The sequence below is a fragment of the Brassica napus genome, chromosome C1 (assembly GCF_020379485.1).
Source record: "Brassica napus cultivar Da-Ae chromosome C1, Da-Ae, whole genome shotgun sequence".
Taxonomy (NCBI): domain Eukaryota; kingdom Viridiplantae; phylum Streptophyta; class Magnoliopsida; order Brassicales; family Brassicaceae; genus Brassica; species Brassica napus.
This window is the reverse complement of record NC_063444.1, coordinates 49,884,336-49,909,314: the sequence shown is the minus strand read 5'-3', so window position 1 is coordinate 49,909,314 and position 24,979 is coordinate 49,884,336. Positions and strand designations below refer to the sequence as shown.

The 24,979-nt window shown below is 37.9% G+C and overlaps 6 protein-coding genes and 1 non-coding gene across 10 annotated transcripts; 3 read left to right on the top strand and 4 right to left on the bottom strand.

The window, feature by feature from the left end:
• Positions 1 to 113: 113 nt before the first annotated feature.
• On the bottom strand, positions 114 to 2,458 carry LOC106346095 (protein DEHYDRATION-INDUCED 19 homolog 4-like). The gene is made up of 5 exons (XM_048744864.1): positions 2,168 to 2,458; positions 1,938 to 2,086; positions 848 to 925; positions 493 to 740; positions 114 to 406 (listed from the first exon to the last, which is right to left on the bottom strand). The coding sequence occupies exons 1-5, from the start codon at positions 2,232 to 2,234 to the stop codon at positions 301 to 303; spliced, it is 648 nt and encodes a 215-aa protein (XP_048600821.1). The 5' UTR covers positions 2,235 to 2,458; the 3' UTR covers positions 114 to 300.
• An 820-nt stretch (positions 2,459 to 3,278) lies between these two features.
• Positions 3,279 to 4,364, bottom strand: LOC106351111 (GATA transcription factor 15-like). The gene is made up of 3 exons (XM_013790927.3): positions 4,084 to 4,364; positions 3,810 to 3,980; positions 3,279 to 3,726 (listed from the first exon to the last, which is right to left on the bottom strand). Exons 1-3 carry the CDS (start codon positions 4,102 to 4,104, stop codon positions 3,496 to 3,498), a joined length of 423 nt encoding a protein of 140 aa, XP_013646381.2. The 5' UTR covers positions 4,105 to 4,364; the 3' UTR covers positions 3,279 to 3,495.
• Positions 4,365 to 4,698: 334 nt separating this feature from the next.
• LOC106351110 (thioredoxin-like protein CITRX, chloroplastic) lies at positions 4,699 to 6,328 on the bottom strand. Its single transcript, XM_048744865.1, has 4 exons — positions 6,101 to 6,328; positions 5,773 to 5,895; positions 5,067 to 5,147; positions 4,699 to 4,994 (listed from the first exon to the last, which is right to left on the bottom strand). The coding sequence occupies exons 1-4, from the start codon at positions 6,305 to 6,307 to the stop codon at positions 4,878 to 4,880; spliced, it is 528 nt and encodes a 175-aa protein (XP_048600822.1). The 5' UTR covers positions 6,308 to 6,328; the 3' UTR covers positions 4,699 to 4,877.
• A 52-nt stretch (positions 6,329 to 6,380) lies between these two features.
• LOC106346115 (60S ribosomal protein L29-1) lies at positions 6,381 to 7,071 on the top strand. The gene is made up of 3 exons (XM_013785369.3): positions 6,381 to 6,527; positions 6,615 to 6,718; positions 6,811 to 7,071. The coding sequence occupies exons 2-3, from the start codon at positions 6,617 to 6,619 to the stop codon at positions 6,892 to 6,894; spliced, it is 186 nt and encodes a 61-aa protein (XP_013640823.1). The 5' UTR covers positions 6,381 to 6,527; positions 6,615 to 6,616; the 3' UTR covers positions 6,895 to 7,071.
• A 1,091-nt stretch (positions 7,072 to 8,162) lies between these two features.
• Positions 8,163 to 15,344, top strand: LOC106346092 (serine/threonine-protein phosphatase 4 regulatory subunit 3-like). 4 transcript variants are annotated; one of them, XM_048744860.1, is made up of 24 exons: positions 8,163 to 8,508; positions 8,663 to 8,743; positions 8,831 to 8,930; positions 9,003 to 9,087; positions 9,186 to 9,235; positions 9,637 to 9,716; positions 10,025 to 10,084; positions 10,415 to 10,514; positions 10,612 to 10,689; positions 10,999 to 11,066; positions 11,418 to 11,486; positions 11,568 to 11,645; positions 11,728 to 11,823; positions 12,061 to 12,131; positions 12,264 to 12,341; positions 12,462 to 12,555; positions 12,660 to 12,761; positions 13,099 to 13,292; positions 13,388 to 13,502; positions 13,726 to 13,857; positions 13,946 to 14,053; positions 14,135 to 14,244; positions 14,319 to 14,441; positions 14,512 to 15,344. In XM_048744860.1, exons 1-24 carry the CDS (start codon positions 8,464 to 8,466, stop codon positions 14,996 to 14,998), a joined length of 2,604 nt encoding a protein of 867 aa, XP_048600817.1. In that variant the 5' UTR covers positions 8,163 to 8,463; the 3' UTR covers positions 14,999 to 15,344. The 4 variants fall into 4 exon arrangements, with proteins under 4 accessions (XP_048600817.1, XP_048600814.1, XP_048600815.1 ...); XM_048744857.1 differs by having other exon boundaries at positions 8,171 to 8,508; positions 9,634 to 9,716; positions 13,096 to 13,292; XM_048744858.1 differs by having other exon boundaries at positions 8,172 to 8,508; positions 13,096 to 13,292.
• A 5,611-nt stretch (positions 15,345 to 20,955) lies between these two features.
• TRNAH-GUG lies at positions 20,956 to 21,027 on the top strand. The gene has a single exon. It is a non-coding gene; the product is annotated as a tRNA-His (tRNA).
• A 178-nt stretch (positions 21,028 to 21,205) lies between these two features.
• On the bottom strand, positions 21,206 to 23,865 carry LOC106346104 (INO80 complex subunit B). The gene is made up of 7 exons (XM_013785357.3): positions 23,608 to 23,865; positions 22,993 to 23,296; positions 22,532 to 22,901; positions 22,356 to 22,456; positions 21,819 to 21,908; positions 21,608 to 21,735; positions 21,206 to 21,514 (listed from the first exon to the last, which is right to left on the bottom strand). Exons 2-7 carry the CDS (start codon positions 23,257 to 23,259, stop codon positions 21,364 to 21,366), a joined length of 1,107 nt encoding a protein of 368 aa, XP_013640811.2. The 5' UTR covers positions 23,260 to 23,296; positions 23,608 to 23,865; the 3' UTR covers positions 21,206 to 21,363.
• Between the last annotated feature and the right edge of the window lie 1,114 nt (positions 23,866 to 24,979).

The window sequence follows — 24,979 nt, the reverse complement described above, 5'->3', positions numbered from 1 at the left end:
CCCTTCACTATGTACAGATTCAGTGGTTTCATGTCATCTTCTAGTTATAACTTATAAGTCGTCTGAGTCTGACGTATCATCATTGTAAAGTGAGGGCAGAGAAAGAAAAAAAAAAAATCCAACTCTCATTTATTTGAATCGATGAAAGTCTCAAGGGTATAATATATGGATTTCACTCTGCATCAACTTAACTTACAAGCTTTTCCATCATACACTGAGACATCTCTTAACAATTCTAACCTCAGATTACTCACTCTCGCATGCATATCTCGACAACAAGGCAATGTCTATACCGTAAATTTAGAAACTGTCTCCAAGCATGGTTGACAACAACAAACCTCGCACAAACTCGCTCTTTTTAGACTTCTCTTGATCTTCACCTGAAAGTGGAGCTTCTTGAATCTCTCTGCACAAACAAATGTCAGAAACCAAGTGAGAAAGAAGCCATATTGTTTGCTTTCTTCAGATAAGGTCAATAAATATATCTAATACCTTTTGAGAGATTCCTTTAGCGAGCGTTTTGTAGCTGAGGTTCCTTCTACAACAGGTGTAGCAGATTTGGTTGAAGGAGAACTAAACATAAAAGAAGACAGCAACGGATCAGAATCTAAATTAGTTGAAGAAGTGAAACGTGAAGATCCACCGAGAAGAGACTGTAAGTTCGCTTCACGTAGCTCTTTTTTCAAAGCGAGATAAGCTGAGCCGTATCCACCTTTTCTCAACCTTCTCCTTCGCTGCACGTAGAAACTCTCGTAAAGGAATTAAACACATTCACTCTTTAACTTATAAACCAAACGATTACGTACTACAGAACAAAGCATCAAGACATCAAAAGTTAAAAGGATATCTTAAAGAAGTTCGCATGTTGCGTCGTGATATGACCGACGATATCTAATCCCACCCTTTTAGTGCATACAGGACAGACCTGGAAAAAAACAAAGTGAAAACAGATAAGTAACTCTTCAAAGAGTAGCATCGTGATCCATGAAAGATCACTAATTTACTGATTACCAGCTAATGAAGAACACTCAATTTAATGAAATATTCCAAGATTGGATTCAAATGGGCTCATCTGATAAGAAGAAACAAGAGGAAACTAAGAACAGAACATAAAGCCAACATTTTCAATTTCAAGCAAAGCTTCTAACTTTCTATAAGGAGACCAAAGTTTTTGTAACATCTGAACAAAGCCAAAGCTAAAAAGACAAGAACAAACCTAAGAATCAGACAGGTCCTGTCTCCAAAGACGTAACATTTTAAAGAACACAACATAAAGCCACAACAGTTTCAGTTTCAAGCAAAGCTTGGAACTTTCTAAAAGGAAACCAAACTTTTTGTAACATCTGAACAAATATAAAGCTAAAGACATGATCAAACCTAAAGAAACAGACAGATCTTGTCTCCAAAGACGTAACATTTTAAAGAACAGAACATAAAGCTAACATTCTCAATTTCAAGCAACGATTGGAACTTTCTAAAAAGAGACCAAACTTTTTTTTGTAACCTCTGAACAAAGCTAAAGCTAAAGACATGATCAAACCTAAGAATTAGACAGATCCTGTCTCCAAAGACGTAACATTTAAAAGAACACAACATAAAGCCAACATTTTCAATTTCAAGCAAAGGCTGCAAAGCCTCCAACTTTCTATAAGGAAACCAATTTTTTTTTGTAGCATCTGAACAAAGCTAAAGCTAAAGACAAGATCAAACCTACGATTCAGACAGATCCTGTCTCCAAAGACGGAACTTAAAAAAAAAACAGAACATAAAAGCCAACATTTTCAATTTCAAGCAAAGCTTCAAACTTTCTAAAAGGAAACCAAACTTTTTGTAATATCTGAACAAAGACAAGATCAAACCTAAGAATCAGACACATCCTGTCTCCGAAGACGTAACATTTTAAAAGAAGGGTTTGATTAATGATTCGTTAATTTTACCCCGTTCTTGGCCTCAACAGGATGCTCTTCATCAATGTGACAACATAGCCCTACAATATCAAAAACATCTGCGCAAAACGGGCAGATAAACTCCGACTTAGATTCGTCTTCTCCTTCGAGATCCTCGTATCCTCCACCTATATACAAATCTGCCCCCCAAAACCAATCAATCTCACGAAGAAGCCAAAAAATAAAACAGGATCCGTAAACAACAAAAAATATGTAAGAACCTGATCTGGATTGACATCGTCTCGATGAAATAACGGAAGGATGATTGATCCATGAACTGGAATCCATTCTCCTCTGATTGTTACAAAAGATAAATAAAACAGAGAAGAATTGAGATGAAAGGAGCAAAAAAAATTGAATGTGATGAAATGAACGAAACCCTAGAAGGACGGAGAGAGAGAGAGAGAGGAAGGAGATGGAGAGAACAATGGAAGGAGATGGAGAGAGAGTGGAAGCTAGACTTTATTACCGAACTTCAGCTTCTGTAAGAAGACAACATTGTCAAAAAAAGGCAACATAATATTTACTGTTAGACCCTCAAGTTTTATTCTTATTTATAGTTTTGCACCAATTAGTTAGCAAGTTGTTCACGCGGTTTGGTTTGCAATGGACCAGAGTATATAATTAAAGAGGTTTTTCGTTGTATATTATATAATTCACACTTGGGTGGCGTTGGTCTACCACGAAGTTCTGTCCGAGAAAATAAAATGTCACGTTTATCATTAGTTATAACAAAATTTATATGATAAACTAGTACAATTATTAGCGTTTCTGTCAGTTTCTAAGCCTCTTTGCGAAGTGGTGGATCCGCTATGACGAAGAATCGGGTCGGTGATTCAAAGGCCTGGAAGGATTGTGTAGGCACAATTGGAAGAAAGAGTCAAAACCCTTGACGAATCACGTGATAAGTATGAGGTTGTAAGACATTGGTTCTGGGCCTTTCGGGCCCATATGTAGAATTCATATATTTTACAGTGATATTCAAGTTGCTAGTTGTTGTCCTGCTCCCTCTTCGAAGAAATTGCGTTGTAGTTACAACCAATTTACAAGTATATAACCGATCTTTAAAATTCCCACTTGAATTTATATTTCAAATGATTGGATCAGCAAACAGTGCCAAGCAAGTCAAACTACATAGTCTTTGGTTCCAAACTAAAATCAAATTAACGAGGGAAAATATGCAGAAGGTAAAAAGTTTTTGGTTGTTTTTAAGGTTTCACTGGAAATGAAGCGGCAAATTTGAACATTACACTCTCAAGTGATTGACAGATAGACCATCACCATTTTTGTCCTAATAAAGACAAAACTTTCAGAAAAAATGCAACTACAAAATGTTATAACAAGACTGAAAAAATCATATTGATTCTTGATCTTTCGGTTTTCTACCACATATCACATAAACCAAATACAAAAAAAAATTCAGATAATAAGTTAATTAAACAAGACAAAACAAAAATCACAAACTAATTCGTTAGCTAATACTCTCTGAAAAACACACTAAAAATTAATTAATTATTTAAACTCAAATCGATGAGATCGAGAGATACGTTTAAGCATAAACAGAAGAAGCATACGAAAGAGCCATGAGTAACACAGCAGCTTGCTCTTCCTCGCCTAGCTTCTTCTTCCTCTGCATCATAACTTCTCTCCCCAACTCCATCAATCTCTGCTTCAACGAGTCACCAATCTTGGAACTCTGCTTCTTCTTCTTCTTCTTAACTTCCGATCTAACAGTACTTTTCTTCTTCTTGTTCCTGATCCCGCATGCGTTACATAGCGACTACATAACACAAACCAAACAGATCAGATCAGATCGGATCGGATCGAAATCGAGGTTAGGTGAAGATCAAGAAGAGTCTAAACCTTGGGACCGGTGGGACCCCCACGCCAAAGAGGAGTTTTGCTGGTACCGCAAATGGCGCAACTCTTCTTCTCGCTGTTGACTCCTCCTCCTCCTCCATCACTGCTGCTGCTGATATCTTCAGTTGCATCTACGGATGTGAACTTGGTTGTCATGGCTTCTGAATCGAAGATCTACACTCAAAGAAAATTGCGTTTAAGCTTTAACTAAACCGATCACTAGAAACTAAACCGATCACTAGAAAGTAAACCAAGAAGATATAATCAGATCACTCACTTTCTCGGTGTGATCTAGCATTCTCCCAACTTCGGTTAAAATGTCTGAATCGAACAGCAGATCGGGGAGGATTTTCAAAAAAATCAGACAGGTAAAGTTGTCTGAAGGAGCTGGAGAAGATCGCGATGAATTCTCAAAGACAAGAGAGAGAGATCAGAAAAACAAAGAATTTGAAAAAAAAAATGGAGACAGAGAGTAGCGAGGGAGTGTCAGAAGAGAGGCAGAGATATTTTTTTTTTGTTTTCACAGTAACGACCCAACAAACACCACAAGAATCAGATCTATAAACCAAACGCCATTTTTATAAAATTGAAATTGGGCCGGCTAAACCTACTGTGCTAAATGACGAAACTACCCCTGTACCGACCAATTAGGCGCCTAAACAAGCTGCAAAACCGGGAGGAGTTTTCTTTTGTTATAATTTGGGTGAAAAGGAAAGGGCGCCAATCGAATTGGCGCTGAAATGTTTTTGATTAAGAAATTAAACATTGACTTAACCCGGACTGAACCGTGATTTAAATGTGCCAGATCAACGGCTCAGATCTATTATCCTCAATTGACCCAAGACCACAAACCTGTTCAGGAACCTAATAAAATACTTTTGAAGTAGTCATCAAGCTTAAAAGGTTTAGCCAAGTACCGAAACCAACACTGCAATACATATATATTCTTAGATTACAGTCATCTCGTTTACATTTTCTTATGAAACTAGATGAAATTGTTACCGCATCCTCAAAAAGTCAAATAAACTATTTCAATCCTAAAGAAAGAAAGTGTTTTTTCAGGACAAGACTTCACATGTCGTTGTCGATGATGTCCCGCATCATCTGAATTGGAATTAGCCCTTCTGTCCTGATTGCATCTTTGCTTGGGTCAGGACTGATGAATAACAATGTAGGTAAGCCCCGAACCTGCACATTAAAGATTTGCCACTAAGAGGAGACTCATGAAAAAAAATAGAAGGTGAGAGAGTAGGAGTTTACCTGCATGTCGCGTGCAAACTCGTACTCATCATCTGTATCAACTTTCACAATCATTGCATTGCTCTCATACTCTACTGCAAGCTGTTTCAAAAATAGCAAAACTAGTTAACATGAATCTAACGAGATATTTGCAGAGTAATAGCGAGTAGATAGAGACAATGATCTTTCCCAAAGAGTACAGCTATTTAACACGAATCTAAAGAATATAGTGAGTTACTCCAATCCCACACACAGTTCGAACAATTTCTTCTGTAAATGGAAACACGCCAAGTTCACGACAAGATATCTTTACCATAAGGAACGGGGAGAAACACATGTAAGACTGGAAATGGCTTTTTCCTATTAAACTCACCAAACACTACACGGTAGAATAAACTTGATTTACGAGAAGAGTATCTAAACTCTTGAGCTATGTCCAAACCCGACCATAGATAAATCAAGAATGCCCCCAATGCCTTTTCATAGTTCCCTTAAAAAAAACCAGTGAGCTCTCAAAACTTACCTTAGAGTCTTTGCTGAGCTAGCAAGTCTACAATTCACTGACCAACCCATTTCAAGATTCAGGATAATATGAAAGATGACGAGTAGCAAATCCAACGTTTGTAACAATATAAGCATACTAGAGGCTAAAAGAAGAAGCACATGAAATGGGGAATACCGAATACGTAAGAAACAAAGAAGGTGAGGGATGAGAATCGATGTGTACCATTTCAAGTTCCTGGGCCATCAAGATACAAGGTCCACACCATGTCGCGTAAAAATCAACAATGACCGGCACCTTCCTCTCTCCTTTCACCAGCTCTTGAAGTTCTTCAGCTGATAATTTCTTCTGTTAAACCAATAAAAACACGAAAAAACATTAAGCCAACAGCGAATCTCCCACTTGTTGTCAGTCTCATAGAGTTAGTTATCCACAGATTCTCAAAATAAGCAAATATCAATTCTGAGCAATTAGCAGTCTAGTGCTGCATAGAGCTTACACATTGTTCTTATATAACAATAAGGAGACAAGAGAGTGGAGTAAGACAGTATACCACAAGATAATCTTCTCTAACAAACTTGCCGCGAGGTGGAGGGCACAGAAGCTTCCGCTGATGCGTCAACGGCGAGAAGGACAAGTTCCCGGCGGTGGAGGATGAGAACGGCGGTCGACGGATTGACGACGGAGCATGGAGTGTGGATAGAATCGGCGATAAGGGGACGTTGAGGCGAGAAAGAGTTACGGATTGAACAAGAGCCATTTTGGGAAGCGTAAGTGGAAAAATGATTGTTTTTTTTTTTTAAAAAGAAGGTTTTTTTACACACTTGATGGGCTTTATTTGATTCTTAACGGGCCAAATATTTTGAAGCCCATTTGATCTATTAGGGCACTTTAACTTTCAACTATAAATTCATACGTATGATCTTTTTGGGGAAACCCTAGCCGATCAAGTTCTCTAGTCTCTCTTCCATTTTACTCAGGTTAGCTTCTTCTTCTACCGCGCCGATTATATCATCTTTCTTTCGGTTGTTCCGATCGTGATTTGATTGAATAGTGTTTGTTTACAGAGATGGCCAAGTCGAAGAATCACACGGCGCATAACCAGTCGGCTAAGGCCCACAAGAACGGAATCAAGAAGCCAAGGAGGCACCGTCACACTCCCACCAGAGGGGTTAGTCTTTATAGAAGCTTAGACTTAAACTCTCTAGATTTGAATTTTTGTTTCACGGTTTGATTTGTTTTTTTATGCTGAAATGATTACAGATGGATCCTAAGTTCTTGAGGAACCAGAGGTACGCAAGGAAGCACAACGTCAAGAGCGGCGAGAATGCCACCACTGAAGATTAAGCTTTTGATTCTCTCTGAGTGACGTTTTGAGGTTTTTTTTAATGAAATTAAGACTGTTTTAGACAAGGGAACCAATTTACATTTCGCGTTATGTTTGGTTTGATTATGTTTAAGCGTGAGGTTTATGTACTCTGTTATCCTGGCCTTCAATTTAATATCATGGATTTTCATTTCGTATGGTTTTGAGTTTCTTTATTTGATTGGTTTTTGCACAATTGTTCATATGTTATCTTGAACTGAAAACTGGGAGGCTGTATCTATCATATTTAGGGATTATCTCGGACATTAGCTTGTTGTTTTTATAGGGTTCTGTAATCTAAAGGTATGTTCTGTATCATGATAGTTCTGTAATGTAAATGTATGTCTGGGACAGTTGAATCGATCATCGCCCATTTGCTAGGTTCTGGTTTCATTAATATACTGGGAGCTTGTTAAAAAACTCGTATGGCTGTGCATATCACAAATGTCTTCTTTGAGTTGCAATAAAGTTTGATTTTTGCTATCTATTATGGATTGGTATGTTTTCAGATTATTAATTTTATCAAGTGATTAGAGTGTTCTGTTAGTTAGGATATTCTGTTCTTTTTTTTTTTTTTTTTTTTTTTTTTGGAACATTCGATATTCTGTTGTTACGATCTGGTTTTTGTAAAGATTGTATTCTCCACACTTTGTTGCACTGTATGGCTTATTTAAAGCTTGTAAATCTAATGTAAACATCAAGGGAAATCAGTTTACTTTCATGGTATCAGAGCACAACTGCTCCTGAATGTCGATATAAGGTTTTTGTGGGCAAAAAAATCAACTTTGTTGCGTGAAAGAAAAAATGAATCTTATGAAATTAATGACGTATCTTAAATGAATAAAGTGTAAATTTATGAATTGGTTACGACGAAAGAACCACCTTATCTCTCTTTTTCATTGGGCCTTGGATGGCTCCACCAACAACCTAGACCCACGTGTGTATATACTTGACCACAATAGCCATAAGGCCCATAACACTTCACTAATCTCACATACCGTAAATAAACAAAATCCCACCTGGCTCCATATGATTGGAGGTCGCATAACTTCTACGTCACAGGCTGTCATTTTTAAAGACAGCGAGCAGATTCGCGGGAAGAGAGCGCGTGGGAATGTATTGCCTCGCGCTTGATGGCTCTCTTCAGTAAATATCCATAGTGACTGAGGGTACAAACGGAATATTCGCCGTAACGTATGAACCCCATTATAATATTTTCCGCTGCTTTATTTAATTTTTTTTTGTTTGTTTTCTTTAACTTTGTTTCCTTTCTCCTCCCTTCTCTTCTGTCGCCTTTCGAAGGTTGAGGGAAAGGCCTTCGCAGAAATTAAAAAGCTAGAGAGAGAGAGAGAGAGAGAGAATCTCAATGTTCTTTTGATTCTCCTTATAGTAAATTAGGGTTTCCTATTTGATTTCGCCCCCTTTCGAGAGCTCAATCTCCCGCCTTTTATTCGTCTCCTTCCTCCTCTTGCTCCAAAACCCTAACTTTGCTTCGCTCGCTATACTCAATTCCTCGGATCGATTTGGTGCTGGACGTGGAGGAATCAGTGATGGGCGCCCCGGATAAGCCACAATCTAATTCCAATTCGATGCAGGTGCGTCTCTCGCTCTCGCTCTCTCGCTTTGCTTGTTCGGTCACTTGATTCGAATTAGGTTTTTCTCGATTAAGGAAATGTTCAGAGAGGAAGCAAATGTTTTTTTTTTTTTTTAACTTTCCCTTTAAATTCACTATTGTATCGGATTGTTCAGAGAGTGAAGGTGTATCATTTGAATGAAGATGGTAAATGGGATGATAGAGGAACTGGGCATGTAAGCATCGACTACGTGGAGGTGCTGTTCTGATTCTAATTGAGTTAAACTCTATTCTGTAAATAGATTTAAGGACTTGTAGCTTAATTAAAATGCTATATGTTGCAGCGTTCTGAAGAACTCAGTCTATGTGTAATCGATGAAGATGATAACGAGACGTTGCTTGTGCATCCCATCAACACTGAGGATATTTACAGGAAGCAAGAAGGTAGACTTTGATATCTTTGGGGTTTCTGTTTATTTATTTATTTAACTTAGTGGTATTTGTTTCAATGCACAGACACGATAATCTCGTGGAGAGATCCAGAGCGGTCGACAGAATTGGCTTTGAGCTTTCAAGAGACTGCGGGTTGCTCTTATGTATGGTTAGTGAAGAAAGTACTCCTGTTATCTTCTTCTAATCCCTCTTTTTTTTCACATATTGCAATTGTCTTGACTGTAAATTTGGTGTTTGAATATTCAGGGATCAGATCTGCACTATGCAACGAAACTTGTATGTCAGCTCTCTGAACAGTAAGAACTTTCTCCTGGAGTATCTTATTCTATATGTTCTGTTCTGTGTCACGGAATGAATGTAGAGTGTGTTCATTTCCTGTAATAGCGATTCAAGGGTCTTAGCTAGGTTTATTGTGCCACCTTTTAGCATCTGGGAGCATTTGGATTTCAGAATATTATGTGAAGATATGTTTTAACATTTGCTTGGTGTTGAAATTGTTCTTCTTACTAATCGTGATTGTTGTCTTATAAATCTGTTATACTGTATCCTAATTTGCTTCAAAGTTTTCATTTCAATATTAGTGTATATATATTGTTTAAAAGCATTATCGTTTACTTTTTTTTTTCTAAGCATGCGGTCTTCATCTTGCAAGTTTTTTATATTAACTTCTGATTTGTAATCATCTCTGATTAAGCAGGTGAACCATTCCCTAGCCTGAATAGTGAGTTGAGGGAGCTTCCTGCTGTAGAGCTTACTACCCTTCCCTTAATACTGAAGGTTACGATTCTACTGCCCTTATTCTTTATTGATATCTCACGTCTGGTGAACATGCATAACAACTTGTAAATATGAAGGCATCGCTTTTAACTTTTAAGTGTTTTCTTCTCGAATGTTTTGAACTGCCTTTTTTCCTCTCGTTGTCCTCTATTTCAATCCATTTGTGTTGCGCCTTCCAGAACTACAACAGATGTTTGTGCCCTGAAAATCTTTTCATCTTTATTAATAGTGTCGTTGATGCGTTGGATTTGTTCCTAGGTTTTTGTTTTCCAAAAAAATTTATTATATCTTTTTTATCTTCCTTGCAGATTGTTACAGAGAACGGCATGTCAGATCAGATGCGTCTAACTGAACTTATATTGAAGGATGTAAGTTATAAAGTATTCTTGTCCTGGCCAGTTCAATTTAGTGTGATATGCTTGCATTCTCTCTGGGAAATCTTATTCCATTCCATGCTTAATTTTTTCTTTCATGCTGTCACTAGTACTGCGGTTATTTCATGTTTGCAAACAAGCGCTAGCAAGAACATTTCCATTGATATATTTTGAGTCTTGTTTTTTTTTTTAAAGTTCGTCGTAAAGGTACCCGAGTTTGTTAGCTCAGTGTCAACTTTGACTTTATGCAAATTCTTATAGTTTATCATGTCTTGAGAATTATATTCTGGAAACTTCCTTATACTACATTTTCCCTCTGTGCAGCATGATTTCTTCCGGAATCTGATGGATGTGTTTAAAATATGCGAGGACTTGGAAAATGTTGATGGCCTGCACATGATATTCAACATTGTCAAGGGAATCAGTTAGTACTCACATACATATCATCATCATTTCTTCCATCCACGCATTTCCAAATTATTTTTCTGATTTCCAGCATATCTCATATCTTTTGTATACAGTTTTGCTCAACAGTTCTCAGATCCTGGAGAAAATATTTGGAGATGAAATGATCATGGAAATTATCGGATGCCTTGAGTGTAAGTTTAAACTCACTAATTGAACATAGATGATACCTTAGTCCTCTAGCTGTTGGATATATGTATTACAGGCCTTTTAGATATTTACACTGTTGAGGAATCTTCTTGTGGTTTCATATCCTTAGTCGTACTGGGACATCGAATTTTCATGTTTCTGTGGTTATTAGTGGATAGCTTCTTGCTCTTAAGGGTTTACACATGCAACAACAAATATTATAGCCAATGTGTTACTTTCTTTTTTTGTTATTGGTCGTTGCCTCATATTTAGTAGCAACTAGCAAATGACCTGTATGTTGACTCTCCTGATAGATGACCCTGGTGTTCCTCACTCTCAGCATCACCGGAACTTTCTGAAGGAGCATGTTGTTTTTAAGGAGGTAACATTATGTTCCCTTATGCTATTAGTTCATTTAGTTCAGGACAAGTTAGCGTAGACTGGACGTAGGGAATAGTAGAGACGGTTTGACGAGAACAGAATATGGGTACTAGAAATATTTGATTGTTTTTTTGGGAAGAAAAGGATATGCTCACTGTTGGTCTGTTACAAACTTATCTTGTTAGCTACTAGTGAGGTCTGCATCTTTTTTTACTTATACCCCTTTAATGCAGAACAGCTGAGGCTAGAACTATAACTGAGATTTACTTTCTTTGACTTTTATAAATGTGATTAATCTAGTAAGTTCGATAAGAAGTTTTTGAATGCTGTAGTATATCCCTTTATTTTGCAGGCTATACCAATTAAAGATCCCTTAGTCCTGTCAAAGATACACCAAACGTACAGAATTGGCTACTTAAAGGTGGGATCCCATGATTTTTCTTAAAACGTTGGTGCCACTTTTTCTATGGTATTTGGTCTCACCTTTTGTCACATTTTACAGGATGTTGTTTTGGCTCGAGTGCTAGATGATGCTATAGTTGCAAACTTGAATTCAGTAATCCATGCAAACAATGCCATTGTAAGTTGTTTATGGAATGAAAATCCTCTCACATATATGATGAATCCCATATTTTAGTTTAACTGATGTATATTTTCTCCAGGTTGTTTCATTGCTAAAGGACGATAGCACTTTTATTCAAGAATTATTTGCAAGGTTGAGGTCACCTTCTACATCTATGGAATCCAAGAAAAATTTGGTATTTCCTACCTTCAGGAGGCATTTGCTATTTTGTTTTATCCCTCAATTGTTTTGTATTCTTGAAGACGTTTATAAAAGTTACTTTAGTTTAACATTTAACTGGGATCATTTTCTTTAGTCCCTATGTTGAGATGATCTATATGTGACAACAGATGGCAACAATAGATCCGTTACAAAATATCGCTTTCTAGCTAAGTTAGTCATACTGATGTGCTTTCATTCTCTAATGATATAGGTATATTTCTTGCACGAGTTTTGTAGTTTAAGCAAGAGCCTCCAAGTGGTGCAGCAGCTGCGGCTTTTTAGGTATGCACTCACCAGAAACTACATGCAAACGTTGTTGAACAGCCACTGACTTTGTAACATTTGTAGCACTTATGACATTTTTGTTATTACCCTTTCTTAATTGGCGCGCATGTTTTTTCAATGGTTTCTCAGGGACCTTATGAATGAAGGAATTTTTCATGTCATAGAGGAAATCTTGCAGATTCCAGACAAAAAGCTCGTATTAACTGGGTATATGATTAATTAGACCTGATAGCTCACTGTGGCTACTCTGTTTTTATTTTCTAGTAAGAAGCCTAATTGGAAATTTGCAAGCTCTATTACTAAAGATAATAATTCTTGTGGATGCAGAGCAGATATCCTCGTTCTTTTCTTGACTCAAGACCCTAACCTGTTGCGTTCTTATGTTGTTCGGACAGAAGGAACCCCCCTCCTCGGTCTTCTGGTAATTTTCTGTAAGCCTTTGGATTGTTTCTTCAGTTGGGAGGCTGTTGTTTCTGTTATTTTGTAAGACTCAAGTTGTAATTGTCTCTCTTGTTTGGGTAACAGGTCAAGGGAATGATGGAAGACTTTGGTGATAAGATGCATTGTCAATTTTTAGAAATTATTCGAACCTTACTGGATGCAAATGCATTGTCTGGTGGAGCTCAGGTACATCCTTGATACTTCAATATCTGAAAATTAGAAGTGGGTGTATTTCTCCACATTGTCTGTGTACTGTTTCTTAATCCATTTATAGTCAAGCTTAGGAAGAAAACGTTCGGAGTCGTTAGTCGTTCTCTAACTTTTCACCCGGATTGGTTATTCTTGCAACCCTTGAATTAGTAGCATAAGACACTATATAGTATTTTCTTAAAATGATATCGTTATTGTTTACAAAGTAATCAATCTTCTTCAAGCTATTTGCCACCTTACCCATTTCTCTCTTCTAATTGTCGCTAGACATCATGGGTTCTATTATTTTTCTAACGCATTCCAATTTTAGCAGAGAGCAAATATCATGGATATTTTCTTAGAGAAGCATATACCTGAGTTAGTGGATGTTATTACTGCCTCATGTCTTGAGAAGTCAGGCAGTATATTCGAAGGTGGAGCGAGAAGGGTTAGCACAAAGCCTGAAGTCCTACTAAGTATATGTGAACTGTTGTGCTTTTGCATCATGCAAGATTCATCCAGAACAAAGTATATCATTTTGATACTTATTTTGGTAATTTTCTGTTTCTCTCATGCTGGTACCCATTTGATATTTTTCCTCTGCCATTTCTTCTTGTCTACAGATGCAGTTTTCTCCAAAAGAATGTGGCTGAAAAGGTTTTGCATCTCACACGGAGAAAGGAAAAATATCTAGTGGTTGCTGCAGTACGATTTGTCCGTACCCTCCTATCTGTGCATGTGAGTAGATTTTTTGAACCATGACGAATATATGCTTTCCATTTGAAATAGTTCCTAAATGCTCCCTGTAGCTAAAGAATTGCCCTTGGATAATAGTTGCCGTTGGAAGTGTATAGCATACCGTTAGCTACCTTTGATATCTATCATGACTACAAAAAGCTCATAAGATGAAGTTTTTTAATAGAAAAAATAAACTTAATTGTGAAATATATTTGTATTGCAGGATGATCATGTCCAGAGTTACGTTGTTAAGAACAACGTGCTGAAACCGATAATAGATGTCTTCATTGCCAATGGAAACCGGTACAATCTGCTGAACTCTGCAGTCTTGGATCTGCTTGAGCACATACGCAAGGTTCTTTTATCCATCATTTTCCCCCTCCTAATTATTTAGTTTCTGATGTTACTATATTTAGCGAGCGACCTTACTTTATTGTGCGTAGGGAAATGCAACCCTGTTGCTCAAATACATAGTTGATACGTTCTGGGACCAGTTGGCCCAGTTCCAGAGCCTGGCCTCCATCCAGGCTTTTAAGATTAAATATGAACAGGTATTGCTTTTGGATCTTGATTTTTTTTTTACGTTTGAAATTTTTTTGTGTGCATCTTTATTTTAAAAAATGCGTCTTCAGTGCTTAGAAAGCGCCGTGCCACAAAACACTGCTGATGCGGTTGATCTGAGAAGAAGAGTTGACGAGCGTGCATTGGATAAAGAGGAGGAAGATTATTTCAATGAAGACAGGTTTTGTGTCTCTGGTGATTATTTTATTTTTATTGTTCTGCTTGAACTTTCCTCACACATTTTAGCTTTTACAGCGATGAAGAAGATTCTGCATCTGCTTCTAATACAAAAAAGGAAAAACCTGCTTCTAATACAAAGAAAGAAGAACCGAAGCCTCACGTATCAAATGGAGTTGCTGCAAGCCCTGCTTCTTCGAGGTATAGTTGTGCTCCACAATGAAAATTCATAATATGCAATGGCTTTGTCTAATGGGTTTGCTTGCTATAGCCCGAGGTCTGGAGGCTTGGTTGACTATGAGGACGATGAAGATGATGAAGACTATAAACCTCCTCCAAAGAAACAGCCCGAAGTCTCTGAGGAGGAGGAAGGCGAGCTCCTTGGGCTGAAACGCAAATCCCCTTTCGTAGAAAGAGAACAAGAGCCTTCCAAGAAACCTCGACTGGGTAAAAACCCGAAAAGAGAAAACGTATTTGCTGTGCTGTGTTCGACGTTAAGCCATGCCGTGCTTGCGAGTAAGAAAGGTCAAGGAGGTACCACTGGATCTGCAGCCCGGTCGATTCTAGCTAAGGAACCAGAGGACTCTAGAAGTAGTGAAGAGAATAACCGCAGCAATTCAGATAATGAAAATCATAAAGGTGATGGAGTTTCTAGTTCCGAACAGGGATCATCAGACAAAGGAAAGAAGCTAAATGGGGAAGAATCCCTGGTAGTAGCTTCAGAATCCTCACCTGAAATGGCTGTAAATGGATCCTGAGATTACAACACTCTGGACTTGTAGTTGGCTGTGGACGGGAGGCACTCATGGGTGCTTATAAAAGAACCCTTCAAACTTAAAGACTGAGAAGGAGACATGGGAAACTGCAATCAACCAATGGAAGAAGAAATGTATAGAGAGCGCAAGTTTGAGAGGGGTAACAGGTTCTTCGTCCATTGTGTTTGCAGCTGGTTTTATTTATATATTCATCTTTGGAAAAACTTAAAGAGTCTCTGGTCTCTGTCAAAATTGCATATTGTAAGAAGACATCATGGTCTATCATCAACAACTAACTTTCTTTTTTTTTCCCTTCTAAATTAAAGTTCCTAGTGGTTTACTTGATCGATTCTCTTTGTTCGTGGATATTCCACTCTCCTCGCTTATATTTTGACAGAGAGACCAGTGTTATTAGAGCTTGAGCTCAAGATGAAGAAGATGAGTTTGTTACGATTAGAAAGTAGAAAAATGTATATTATCTTCTTATCCGTTACAGTGTATTGTACTTGTATTTATACTAACATACTATCCGGTCTATACAAGTAAACCACCGGTTCAATCTTACTATCATCATAACCAGTCTTATACTCTAATACCCCCCCCTCAAGATGGAAGACACAAGCTGTGGATACCAATCTTGCTCAGTAATGACTTGAATAGAGCAGGTTGGACCACCTTGGTTAAAATGTCAGCTAGCTGTAGTGCAGAATGAACATGAAGAGTCTTCAAAAAACCACTCTGTAGCTTCTCTCGAACCACATGGCAGTCGATCTCAACATGTTTTGTCCGCTCATGATAGACAGGATTCGACGCGATGTATAGTGCAGACTGATTATCACAAAAGAGAGTTGCAGGAACAGAGGGAGAGCAATGCATCTCAGTCAATATCGCAGTTAACCAGACAAGTTCACAAGTAGCATCGGCCATGGCTCTGTACTCTGCTTCAGAGCTGCTCCTTGACACAGTAGGTTGCTTCTTGGATCGCCAAGAAATCAAAGAATCACCGAGGAAGACACAGTAACCAGTGATTGATTGTCGTGAATCAGGACAAGCTGCCCAGTCTGCATCCGAGTAAGCAGTAAGCTTCAGTGGAGATGTTGTTGAGTAAAAAAGTCCTTGACCTGGATCATTCTTCAAATAACGAAGAACACGAAATGCAGCTTGAAGATGAACATCAGTAGGAGCAGACATGTACTGGCTCAACTTATGAACGGCATATGTGATATCCGGTCGCGTATGTGTCAAATACAACAGCCTGCCCACAAGTCTTCTATATATAGAAGCATCAGGAAGACGAATACCAGTTGTTGTCGATAGCTTGAGGTTAGGTTCCATAGGAACCGAAAGAGGCTTACAACCCAATAGACCAGCCTCCTCAAGCAACTCAAGAGTATACTTGCGTTGATTCAAAGAAATCCCAGTCTTGTTTCTAGCAATCTCAAAGCCCAAAAAGTACTTCGCTGGACCAAGATCTCTCAACTTGAAAGCAGACTGCAGAACCTCTTTGAACTGAGTAATAGCCAAATCATCATTCCCCACAATGAGAATGTCGTCGACATACACAAGAACTGCCAAAAACACCTTGTTAACATACTTGATGAACAAGGAATGATCCGAGTGTGTTCGTGTAAACCCATCTCCAAGAATTACACATGATAACTTCTGGTTCCATTGGCGAGACGCCTGTTTGAGCCCATAGAGAGACTTATGGAGCTTGCAAACAGAATTTGGAGGACATTTCCGGCCTGTTAAATCTTCATAACCTTCAGGCAAACGCATATATATCTCTTCATCTAGATCTCCATTGAGAAATGCATTACTGATATCTAGCTGTGTTATCGACCAATCTTTTGCAGCAGCGAGACTCAGAAGTAATCGCAGAGTGCCAATCTTGGCAACAGGTGAGAAAGTGTCCAAGTAATCAAGGCCCTCTAACTGTGTATAGCCTTTCGCAACAAGCCAGGACTTGTGTCTCTCAATCGTGCCATCAGGGTTGTATTTGATCGTGTGGACCCACTTACAACCAACGGGATGTTTCCCTGGGGGTAGATCACAGACTGTCCAAGTACCAGTATCTTCGAGAGAACCCATTTCAGATTTCATAGCTCGTTTGAACTCATCAGACAGAACAGCTTCAGCATATGTTTTGGGTAATTTGTGGGTAGTGATAGAAAGGATAAAATTTCTGTGGTCTGGATCAAACTTATCATAACAAAGGAATGAAGAGATAGGATATGAAGTAGTATGGTTAGAATGCACAGGAATCTCAGAAGAATGATCTAACAAATAACAATGATACTTGTCAAGATATGCAGGTGCTTTAGTCTGCCTTTTTGACCTTGTCTCAGTCCTAGAAACTCCCGATGGTACTAATGGGACAGAGGAAGAACTAGGAATAGAAGAATTGCAAGGAGTAGAGTTAGGACGAGAGACATGAGGTGCTAAAGAGTTAGGTAAATCATGAGGAACAGAAGATTGTAAAGGAGATGAATGAGGAACATGAGGCGTAGATGGAGAAGAAAACATTGTATTTTGATCAACGAAAACCGAAGATGGAACCTCAGATCCTAAATCAAAGAAGGCAGGAAAAGATGAATCTGGAACAGGCATAGGTAACACATCTTGATCAAACAAAGAATGCTCGGCATCTAGATTAGTAGAGTCTTTTGCAAATGGAAAAGATGATTCATGAAAAACTACATTTCTAGAAATGATGATTTTGTTAGTCGTTGTATCAAGAATCCTATAACCTTTGTACCCATGTGGATAACCAAGGAAAACACCTGGATTAGCTCGAGGAGAAAACTTATTACGATCTTTTTGTAGTGTAGATGTATAGCATAAGCAGCCAAAAACACGTAAATGATCATAAGAAGGAACTTTATGCATTAAAAGTTCAAAAGGTGATTTGTTTTGCAACACAGGAGAAGGAGTCCGATTTATTAAGTATATAGCTGTTTGAATGCATTCTCCCCAATAGATCAAAGGAACTTTAGATTGAAAAAGTAAAGCTCTAGCCACATTTAAGATGTGTTGATGTTTCCTTTCGACAACTGAGTTTTGTTGAGGAGTGTAAGGGCAAGAAAAGTAGTGTTCAATCCCATTCTCTGTTAGAAGATCTGTGAAAGCTAATTCTGGTGCATTATCTGATCTAATGGCTTTGATCTTAGAGTTATATTGAGTATGAATCAGTTGTAAAAACTAAGGAAAAACAGTTGAAACAGAACTTTTATTTTTAAGCAAGTAAACCCAAGTCACTCTAGTACAATCGTCAACAATTGTAAAGAAATATTTGTATCCTTCATGAGTTGGAACTTGAAAAGGACCCCAAACATCAAGATGAACCAAATCAAATGGTGAATTCGAAAGCTGAGGATTTGAAGGAAAAGACATACGTTTTTGTTTAGCTAGGGGACAAACGTGACAAAGACTATCATGATTATCTTTACAATGTGATAAACGAAGAAGTTTTGAAAGAATTTGAAGTTTGCTGAAAGAAGGATGTCCGAGTCTTTGATGCCAAACGTGAGGATTGTTTTGTAAAACCGAAAGTGCTTCAAACTGAGAAGAAGAACAATGAGTGTCCAGGACATACAGATTGCTTTGGAGGTTACCCTTCCCAATCATGAAGTCCTGAATATGCTCCTGACCAATAAAAGGATTTTCAGAAAAAATGTAGCACGAGTTCGAAGAAAACAGAACAGAGATAGTGCTATTCCAAGTGAGGGCACTAATGCTAAGAAGGTTGAACTTAAATTCTGAAATATACAAAACGTTAGTGAGAGTTAGTTTTGGAGAAAGAATGATCGTGCCAGAAACCGTGACAGGGATTCTACTACCATCAGGGAGAGTCACAACAGTATCACTAATGGTTTGTGTACTATGAAACAAGGTCAAATCAGCACAAACATGACAGCTAGCACCCGTATCAATAATCCAAGCAGCATGCGTATAAGTAAGGCCATTCTTCATTCCCGCAGAAATAAAATGAGAAGGAATATGTGTACCTGATGGTGGGGATGAAGATGTGTGAGGTAAGAGGTGAGGTTGCGGTTTAGGTGAAGAAGTTGTTCCATCTGCGAGACAAATCGTGCTGCCAGAAATCTGAGAGAGCTGATCATTGATAGGATTGTTCAAGACGTTTAGAAGCTGATGAACTTGTGCAGACGTGACTGTCCCCAAACAAACACCTTGTTGATTGTGTAATGAAATACCACCCGTATCCTGGACTACCATGTTAGCGACGTTCTCTTGCCGGGGAGGATTATTCGACGGTTTAGAAGTCTGACCCCTGGCAGTGTAGTTCGGCGACTGCTTATAGCCTTGAGGATAGCCATGAAGCTTGTAGCAGCGTTGAATAGTGTGACCAGCAATTCCACAGTGAGAGCATATAGGGCGATTCTTGTTCCTTGAATAACCAGCATTATACGCAGCAACAACATTATCATCAGGAGTTGTGTTCTGAGAAACACTGAAAGCAACATTACTAGTACTCTTCATGGAACGTTGCCTCTCTTCCTGTGACACCAAGTTGAATACTTTAGCAATGTTTGGACGAGGCTCCATCATAAGAATCTGTCCTCTTGTCGCTGTAAAAGTATCATTCAAGCCGCTGAGAAACTTCAGAATCTTATCTTGCTCATCACGTTGTAGGATTCGTTTGAGACTGGAACAGTCTGGACGATTACAGCAGCATGTGTATGGACTCTCATGATTCTTCAGCTCTTCCCACAACTGCTTCAGTTTGGTGTAGTAGTCACTCACACTTTGTGAGCCTTGAACTTCAGCAAAGATCTGTTGTTTAATGTCAGCATTCCTTGGTCCATCACTCTGCTTAAACTGATCATGGATGTCAAGCCACATTTGACGAGCTGTATCTAGATACATAATACTCTTTGCTATAGACTTCTCAACGGCATTGACAATCCATGTACACACAATGTTGTTGCATCTTGACCAAGATGCAAAGTCCGGATGATCATCACGCAATTCCGGAAAAGTTCCATCAACAAAAACAGCTTTGTTCCGAGCTCCTAACGCCATAAGCATAGATCTACGCCAAGTATTGAAATTGCCTAAACCAGCTAGCTTCTCAGAGACAAGAGCAATACCAGCATGATCAGCATGATGAACATAGAGAGGATTGGAGTTCGGATCTTGAATAGACGCCGTAGGCTCCGAACGAGGCACCGTCGTGTGAGGATTCGACGCCGACGTCGGAGTATTGTTGACAGCATTCGCATAAGAGATCGGCATGGTGAACAAAAGAAGAATCTGAGATCAAAATTCCGAGATCACCAAGCAACGATCAACGAACGAGAATCACTAAAAAAGTGAAAGAAGAAGCGCAAACACCACCGAGAAGAAGTGATAGAGCGCAAAGAAGGCGAAGAACAGCGAGTCGATGAAGATGATAACGGAAAACGAGAGACTCATGACATCAATCGAAGCGGAATCGAAGAAGACGAAGCTCAGATCGAAGAAGACGAAGCGAGAAACGCGAGTATCATCGCTCTGATACCATATTAGAGCTTGAGCTCAAGATGAAGAAGATGAATTTGTTACGATTAGAAAGTAGAAAAATGTATATTATCTTCTTATCCGTTACAGTGTATTGTACTTGTATTTATACTAACATACTATCCGGTCTATACAAGTAAACCACCGGTTCAATCTTACTATCATCATAACCAGTCTTATACTCTAATAAGTGTTATGTTATTTTGGTATATGCAGCCAAAAGTGTTGTTCTTAGATTTTGTTTGTATATTGTGTTACAAATGAAAATATGAGTTTCTCTACATTATCAAATCAAAGCAAATGGAAATTGAGATTAGTAGCCACAACAACAAGCATGAAAAAATTATAACGATTACTAAGGTCGTTTAGGTTTGGCTTTGTCCCGTACAAGTAATACTGTGATAAATATAATTATATTTTCCAAATACTAGTAAGCAAATGTGGCTGTAGTTTAGTGGTAAGAATTCTACGTTGTGGCCGTGGAGACCTGGGCTCGAATCCCAGCAGCCACACTTATAACCTTTTTGTCATTAATTATCTTATGGGCCGAATTTAAAAATGTATGAGGTCAAGGCCCAATAAGGTAAAAATTGTTCAGTTTTAGCTAATATTAATCTTAACATTTGTATCTCATTTGAGAGTTAGATGATCAGTTATACACACCACTTAAAAACGAAACAAAAATCAAGATTACTACAAAAGTATAAACTGAAAGTCATTTCAATTCTTAGAAGCACAGCAATCCAAACTCCATGTTTCATTGAACAAATTAGGTGAAAGTTTTTGTTCATGTTAAGAAACAACTGTGTCCATAATAATACATTACGACCAAAAAATCAGTTAAGCAACTAGCAATGAATCAAAGGTTGTTGTTGCATCTTCGCTTGAATAGCCTTGTAACAAGTGAGACTGCAAAGTGGCAGCTTCGACTTTGAATCTCTGTACTTGTATGCTTTCTCGCAATTTGGCCCCACACACTTCTCACGCGGAGGAGGATAACTACAGAAACATCCATACAATTAACAGTTACAAAACCTCACCCATTCCACATATTATATGGTTTCTATACTATACTTTTAAAAGCTTGCTTACCTGTGAGTAATTGGTTTGAAGATATCAGGAAGACCAATGTCCTCAGAAAACGTCAGAGTTGTTCCACTTGGACCAATAACCAATCTGATAGTGTCTGATGGGAGTGTGCTTGATCTTGTAGCTCTCTCCTGTGAATAAGAAAAGATCGAAGTCAACACAAAGAGAGATTGAGAGAGACAAAAAGAAAAGAAGCATCTGCTGCTTTAGGTACCTGAGCTCGTTCTTCCTGTTGTTTTTTAATCTTCTCCTCTTTCTTCTTTCTCCCCGAGTCTTGCCCCAGTATTTTCCTGATAGCTTCAGCCTAATGAACAAGACAAAGAAGAGTTCAGACCGTGTGTTGGCACTATAAACCAATGTTTAAATTATCACTAGCCGGTAAACTAAGCGCTTTATAGATGATTAGCGACTAGACGGATTATTCAGGTCTTAAGAGAAGCTTAAACATTAACAAATACTGATTATTGTTTTCTATGAAATATTTTAGTTTTTTTGTGTCTAATTATAAAATTATTTTGATGAATTATAAAACTTAGATATACAAAAAGAAGAAAATTAGACAAGTTTATGGGATTTGCACTAACAGTGTTACTTGATTAAATAGATTTAGATCAATTTAGATCTATGTAGACCAATTAAAAAGATTTGAATTACATAAATTGGATTTTATGAAAATTGTTTCGGTTCTAATTGATGATTTTTTATAACATTGCTCTAAATGAACAGGTAAAAAAAATGAATTGAGCTTTACCTCAGCTTCTTGGGCAGCCTTCTCAGACTGTATTCGCCTTCTCTGAGCAGCTTCAGCCTTCTTGAATTGTTGCTCTACCTCAGAAAGCTTCTGCTTTTGTCCTGTAATTATTCAACGTTTACAGAATCAGCGTTCACATCTTGTCAGTTACTAAACTAGAAAAATGTGAAACTCACTTTTAGAAGAGGGGCAAGGTAAGCCATCAGGAAACTCAAGAGGACCCGACCCGTTGGAAGAATACGGATCTTTTACAGACTGGAGAGCTCGAGTACGTGTAGTAGGAATGTGTCCACTAGTTGACCCTTCCATACTGAGCTTATCCCTTTCAGTGACATCATGTTTGTCTTCCACATTGATGTGGTCCCTTGGGACCCTTTTAGACTTCAGCTTTGCCAGGTATCTAATCTCCTCATCATCACTGTCTTGTTCTGGATCCAACAGACGTTTCTTAAGACCTTGTTTTCTCTTCTCAGACATCGATGCTCCTCTCACAGCCTCAGAGGGATTCACTCGAGGTCCGTTTATCTCTCCTAGACGCATAGTTTTCTGCACATTAGTCTCAAACATTAGGGATGAAACAAGTTTACAATAAACCAATTCATAACTATTAAACAGACAAGAGTGTGTGTTTTTCTACCGTGGATTTGGTATAAATGCTTGCCTCTGAGTTGGTTTGGATAGTACGAGTAACACCACCTCCAAGCTTAAGCCTCAGTTTCAATGTGTTCAAACTTGGGTTATCTTCATTACTAGGAGAAACGTTTGCCTGTGTTGAGGCTGGCTTAGAAGTTAAACTATGAAAGCTCTCTTTAACGTCGCGGGGTCGACGAATCAAAGGGCTTCTCTTTCTCTTATCCATAAAGCCAGTTAAAGTAGAGGGAGAACCTTCAGAGGCTGGCTCCATAATCTTCAAATTTCAAGACAGCCTTTGAAAGAATTAACTGCAGCAGAGTTAGTTAGTTAGTTAGTTAATAAACAAAGTGTTTGAACAATAACAAGTGGAAGAGAAAGGTACACTCAAAGCAATTTTCAGACAAAACTAAAAGCTTCAAGTTCTGTTTAGATATTTCTAAAGATTGATTTGAAACTGAGCCTACGTGCTTTGGTAGTAGCAGCACTAGCTTTAGGAAATAGAGACAGCATTCTCAGATTAAGACAAAACCAAAGGAACTGTGAAACCAGAGAGCACATAAATAGCCATCTCACATCAACACCAATTCGAGTAGAAAAAGAAGAGAGGAAGAGAGCTTACGTTACGTGCGGCGAGACGAAGGAGAGGAAAAACCCTAGATGGAGTTGAGGAGAAGAGGGAGAAGAAGGGTTTCGAGAGAGATGAAGTGTGTGGATTGGCTTTAAGTGAAGAAGGGTATATGTGGAAGTTATGTTTAGCCTCCCAAATCTTTATCTCCTCCATTTTTTCTCTCATCTCCCTTCTTCTCTTTCTCTTTCTCTTTATTTTTTTTTGTTATTTTTTTCCTTCTTTTTTTTTTTTTCACTTCCTTGCCGCCCCGGTTAAATGTCGCCGGCGAGACGGGCAGCGTTTCCTTGTCGGAGATGAAGTTAATAGTTACAGTTTTGGGTTGGGCCCTTACGTTTAGGCCCAATTACATGAGCCTACTAATATCATTTTGCTTTGTATCCTTTTATTAACAACCAATTCTAGCTCATACTACAGATTTATATTACTTGATTATGTAAATACGATTCTACCCATTACTTATTGGCTTTTTCTAAATTTCAGTGTTTTTTTAAACCGGACCAATAGTTGAATCAGGTTCGACCATGAACCAGTTACGTAGCCGGATTGGATATTATAACTAGTTCGACCATGAACATTCTTACGTAGCCAGATTGAATCTCAGAGTTGTTAAACTGATAAAAACCATTGAAACTATCAAAAATCTATAAACCATCTATATAAAAATAAAATTAGTTTATATTTATATTTTTTATGTTTTGGATTCATTTATTAATACAAATGTAGAATATGGTAGAAATTTTAAAATAACATTAAAGATTATAGGCTTCAGTATATAAAGTATTTACCAAAAACTCAATATTTTTGTAGGGGTTACCCCATAGATTTTGAGAAAATTTCAAAAAATATGACAATGTTGTTTTAATGCCTAGTTGCATCCTGCAATAACATATGATGATGTTCAAAGAGGTTTGGAGCCTTTGTCGTGTCCGTTTATCAAAAAAAAAATTTTTTATAGTGGTTATTCCATCGATTTAGGGAGTATTATGAAGTTTTATTAAATTATTTGATAAAAACAATTGAAAGATGCTCATTTACCATGAAAATGAGTTTAGCATACATAAATACAAATGTAGAATATGGTATAAATTTTAAAACAACACTAAAGATTATATGCTTCAGTATATAAAGTATTTACCAAAAACTCAATATTTTTGTAGGGGTTAGCCCATAGATTTTGAGAAAATTTCAAAAAATATGACAATATTTTTTTAATGCCTAGTTGCATCCTGCACTAACATATGATGATGTTCAAAGAGGTTTGGAGCCTTTGTTCTCTCCGTTTATCAATAAAATAATAATTTTATATTGGTTATTCCATCGATTTAGGGGGTATTATGAAGTTTTACTAAGTTAATTGATAAAA